At 39.0% G+C, this 5,472-nt stretch overlaps 1 protein-coding gene across 1 annotated transcript; it reads left to right on the forward strand.

The window, feature by feature from the left end:
* Window positions 1–3,554: 3,554 nt before the first annotated feature.
* On the forward strand, window positions 3,555–4,133 carry LOC145482214 (uncharacterized). The gene has a single exon (XM_081460879.1). It carries the CDS (start codon window positions 3,555–3,557, stop codon window positions 4,131–4,133), a length of 579 nt encoding a protein of 192 aa, XP_081317005.1.
* Window positions 4,134–5,472: the final 1,339 nt, after the last annotated feature.

Raw genomic sequence — 5,472 nt, forward strand, 5'->3', positions numbered from 1 at the left:
CAATCAGTATTATGGACACAGCTCCCGGGATAACGCCGACCAGGCTGACAATCTGTCGGTACTTGTAAGGGACCTCAAAGGCGTCTAGTTTCATTACGCGCGGTGGAAACGCTACCACCACCGCTACTAGCCACGCAATTCTTGCATACTTCGTAACACGACCTCTGGTGACAATGACTTTGTACTCTGTCAATTTTCTTATCGCCACGTACCTCTCCCAAGCAATCACAGCTAGATGATACGTAGACGAACAACCTCCGAGAAACAGCATCGTTTCATTTATCAAAGCTAACATACAAAAAACATCGGGGTTTAAAAACCGCTTGAGAAGAAGTAGCACATCTAGAGTGATAGTTGCTGGCATGGAGATGATGCCAGTTAGAAGATCTGCTATGGCCAAGCTTGCCAACAGAATGTTCGAATTGTGTTCTTTCAACTCTCTTTTCGTTTTTACCGCCATTATAACTAAGATGTTTAGGAGAACTACCACGGGAAAAAGAATGATTGTAATTGCGGCCGTAACCTTGAACATGGTTCTGTCGCTTAAAACCCAAATATGTATTGGTTTAATTGGGCAAAAATACTCAGAAAGCACCTTGTTTGAAGCGGTGCCTACCAGGTCTGTGTCGCTAGAGTTCATCTTAATGACTGATCACTTTGTTAACCACAAGAACGGGTAAATAATGTTCAGGTACTCACTGAGAGAGGTTTGGCCCTGATTGTCGTGTTCTCCAGCTGATAGTTATGACCAAGTATCACCTTCTAGTTAGCGATTATACTCTTTTCAGTTAAAGAGCTGCAAACAACAAACTTCATCGCCAGTTAACCGCGGAAAATATCTCTGTTAGTCATTATGTTAGTTAATAATGGCTCACTCATACCGTGAGATTTTCAAATAAAAGCACAGATTGGAGGGAAATTTCTTCAATAAGAGGAGAAAGATGTGGACGAGCGTTAAACAAATGTTTTTTTATTCTTTTCCGTTCAAGTTTTGTCAGCCGCAAAATCTATTCTTGTCTTCGGCTAGATTAATTCCGACTGCACTTCGAAAAGAAATACATTAGTTAACGAACGTTAGCAAAATGCTATTGTCCATTTGGTGACAAATAATATATATGTTCTTTTAAACCGAAACAACCTTAAAAAAATACGTTGAAATACTGCCAGATGTTAACCGACGTTGCCTTAACCCGGCGTTTTCTGCCATTCAACTAGTTAAAAAGTAAACCCAATCGCTTAATGGCTTAATAATTTACCTTCAGACACGAAGTTTTCATCATTTCAATTTTATGTGGGAATAAGGGAATCTTTGTTTACAATATATGCCTCTTAAGCATAAGCGCGTCGTGCAATCTCTAATCAATTTAAAAAAATGGCTCGATTAATTAACAGTCCCGCGGTTTTAAAACACAAGTTTCTCCACGAACGTATATATATGCCCTTTAATTAGAAGGTTTTCCACGCAAAAACTTGGGAGGGTTTGAAAGCCAATTTCTCGTTCAATGTTACACCCAAAGAGCTAACAAATAAGTAAAATGAGTCATTCCGTGTCTAACATGATGCCGTATCTGCACTAATATGCTAATATGGCAAAATGTAAACAATCACTGTGACGTGTGATGTTGCGCTCTTATTCAAATTAGCATTCATTCTCAGCTGTTTCAGTTAACGTTACCGGATGAAAGCATCACGTTTACGCGACAAGACCAAATAGTGGTCTGGGTATTCATTGGAAGTTTGCATATCGGCGTGGAGGAAATCTACAAATTTGTATGCTTGCACTTGAATTATTAGCAAGGATACATTAGATTTTCCACTCATAAGATCATTTTTCTTTAAGGTTTCTTTCACTATTACGTGAGTTCTGGTTGAAAATTCTTCTAAAATTCAATGTGGCGAAAAGAACCTTGTTTCCTCAAATCTGAACAAAATGAAAACAATCGAAATGGCGTTTGTCATGTCATGATCGTTGTCGACATTCCGCCCTTCGTGAAATGCCGCGTAATCACGAAGAACTCGTTCTCGCAAATTATAACTCATCGCTATTCTTCATTATAAGACGGTAAGACTAATCACCAAGGCAGCGTTTATGAACAACACTATCTGATCTAGAGCACGTGTTAGGGTGAAACTTGAGCTGACAGACACGTGAGCAAAAAGGGACCAATAGCTTTCGGGAAATTAACCGTTTTGAAAGGGGCTTCCAAAACAAAACAACGAAGCTAAGGCCGGGTCTGAATGGGTTTGAATGGAGATGCTAAGATGATAATGAAAGCTCCGATTCTAGATCATTCTGGTAACCAGACTTTTGTGCTTAGATTTATTTCATCAAAATACCTATAAAAAAGCAACTCAACGACATTCCTAATAGTGAACTGGAGAAATTCGTGGTAGGGTGCCACATCGGAGATTAGTGGAAAGTGCCGGCATTTTTTGGACAACGGAACGCGCACATTACACATCTCAGTTAATGTTTTATTTCAACAGAGAATCGTAGCGATAACAGAGATCATATGGAAACCTCTCTCCATCGATTGTAGCGATGGTTGCGATGAAAAATGTACGAGAATACCTTGCGTACTCGTTTGATCTTGGTCATTTCGGGCATTTTTATTAACCTGTAGCCATGGTAACGATCATATGGAAACTGAAAGTCGTAAGAATCGCTTAACGTATTCTGGAGCGATCGCAACGCTGGTATGGAAATCAGTCTCAAACGGCTACATGTTTCAAATACGGCTGAGGCGGAGATTAAGTTTAAAATAAGAAACCAATTGCAATGTCGCTGTTTGAGATCAATACCGAGAAGTTCTTACTAAGGCTGGTTTCCAAGCTCCCGCGTACATCTGAGCGCTAACGATTACTGGCTTTTGAAAGTTTTTGGTATATGAGCAGTAGACATTTCCCAATCAAAAAATAACAACAAAATCAAAAGCACTTTCGACTAATCAGATGCATGCCCACAAAATCGTCTCGATCATCTGAATGAAATTTAGAGAGTTTCGAAACTTTAAGGCACTTTCCAGCCTTGTAAGGTTAAAAAGGCTAAGAATGGTACGATACAGAGTCATTGACGAGTTAGCAAAACAGCGATGTAGGAAACAATTTAGTTAATTCCGTTTAGTGTGCAACGCAAAAGAGCAAAACGAAGGGGTGCAGAAACAGCAGGTAAACTTGAGATGAAAGTCGAACCATCATGGACTGAATATAAGCCGTGATCTCAAATATTTCCTGATCATGATTCACTTTCTGTCCTAGTGTATTGACACCAATTTCCAGAAGATTCAAAGGACAGATATATGTTTAAACGTCATATCATTATGTAGAAGTGTTTGTTTATATTCTTTGCAGTTTTTATGGCTCAACAGACCGCGTACCTCAGAACCTACATATAGACTGAATCGTGCCGGTGAGTCTGTACGTGTAACGTGTTTTTAAAAGTAAAAAAATAGTGAAAAATACTCCGATAGCTTCCCTTAGTACAAAGACTCACGATGACACCAGGGTGAGAAAACAATGGATGTTTTCAGCCAATTGCTAGAAAATTCGATGTAATGTCTATCCGGCTGCTCACAAAAAGGGCTGTGGTGAAGTCTCTGACTGATCGTGCAAAAGCTATCCCGTCTTCTGTTGACCAACAATCAAAGGAAATGAAACATGTGATCGCGGCACTCAGGTCGAATGGCTACCCGAAACGCTTTGTTGTTCATGCAAGTAAACCGAAACGGCCTTCTCAACAAACGCCTGCAACTGCACCGGATGACAAAAAAGGTTTCTGTATTTTACTGTATGTCAAGGGCACTACGGAACCGATTAAAAGAATCCTAAGCAATTACAATGTCAAAGTTGCTTTGAAACCACACCATACCATCGGCAATTTATTTCCCAAACCAAAAGACCCAATCCCGAAAGATCAGACTCGTGGCGCAATTTATTCAATTTCCTGTCAAGGTTGTGACAAAAGCTACATCGGGAAAACGAAACGAAATTTTTCCACCCGGCTCAGAGAACATCAAAAAGCGGTTGTAAACAAGCACTCGTGCAAGTCAGCTTTAGCGGAACATTGTTTACACTCTGGCCACACCATCTCCTGGGAATCTTCAAAGATTTTACGTACCAGTCTTAAAGTTTAGTTATTCTCATTCATAAATATAAAAAAAAAATCATTTCTGACGGAAAATAGTTGGCTAGCAATCTAAGGCAATGAAATCAAACTGTATACATCTGTGTTTTTAGAATCACTGTTTTCCTAGTGCATGCATACCAATTTCCTCATTGTGCCGGAAACTGATCAAAAAAGCTAAAAGCAATTTCCTAGAAAATATAAATCATGAAACTAAGTAAATGGATGTTTGCGTTTTACTGTTTTGCCGGATAATCAAGTACAACCTCCTAGAATTAAAGTAAACTTGTATAGGTGGCTGTTCAGTTCCGCGATGGGTTGCCAGAGCTTTATTTAAATTTTTAGAATGAGTCATGGGCTCGTGGCCAAGTGTTTCAAGGGGAGAAAGTAATTAATTTTGTTTTCGGTTACCTGGGGGAAATAATGCTACATATCAAGTGACAATTGGTAAGCCAATCAAAGTAAAACAAAGAAAACCTTGGAGCAATATATGAAATAGTTGCCAATTTGTATGGTGATATGTTTATGATATAGAATTGTACAAACCACGATGGAGCCGTGTTTAATAGCTAAAAGTTAAATGTAGATTTGTTTAATGTTTTCTACGATATCTCTCAAGGACTTAATTCGAAAGCAGAAACGAATCTTCGGATAAACCCTTGTCAATTTTGTCAGTATCTTCTTGCTGGGAATAACCATCATAAATTCATTAAAGCTAATATCTGCATGTGAAAAAAAAACATTTTGATTTTTCTATCAGATATTATTGAAATTGGAAAGTTTCATCAATAAAATCTAGTGGTTAATTAAAACAACGAAAATTTGGCAGGCTTTGTCTTTGTCTTTCTCAAGAGGGTTGACTTTACGAATTACCCGTCGATGGCACATGTAAGTACTACTTACTGGATTTTTAATTAGCACCGAAAATCGAGGTCTGCAATCAATTTCATTGTTGAATTGAGTTACATTAAATACTGAGTTTTATAACCAAAAATAAGCAATGTAAATGAGCTGATCGGATATTAACAATGGTAAGCTCTCTGCTTTCCGTTCAATGCGCGATATCCTAACGAATGACGGATCAAACTCCTCAGGCTAGCTAGCTTTTCAGTGGCGTTTACTGAAATTGAAACAAACCCGAGACAGGATATTTCAATTTTTAGGTGAAAAACTGACGAGCAAAGTCTCGAAGGCTTTTCAGAAGGGATACCGGCCGTATGAAACCGATATCGTGCCTGGAGTCATGACGGCTATTTCTTGAGGTCAGTGGCATAGTGTGCACAGAGCTAGGGCTCTTCAATCCCGCTATCCCGAACAGAATATTCCCTCAACCCGTAATCCCGACGATT

Source organism: Orbicella franksi, chromosome 1, assembly GCF_964199315.1.
Source record: "Orbicella franksi chromosome 1, jaOrbFran1.1, whole genome shotgun sequence".
Classification (NCBI taxonomy): Eukaryota; Metazoa; Cnidaria; class Anthozoa; order Scleractinia; family Merulinidae; genus Orbicella; species Orbicella franksi.

Bases quoted from the DNA above. Each gene is read 5' to 3' on its own strand.
- LOC145482214 (XM_081460879.1), top strand. From the start codon at position 3,555: ATGTCTATCCGGCTGCTCACAAAAAGGGCTGTGGTGAAGTCTCTGACT.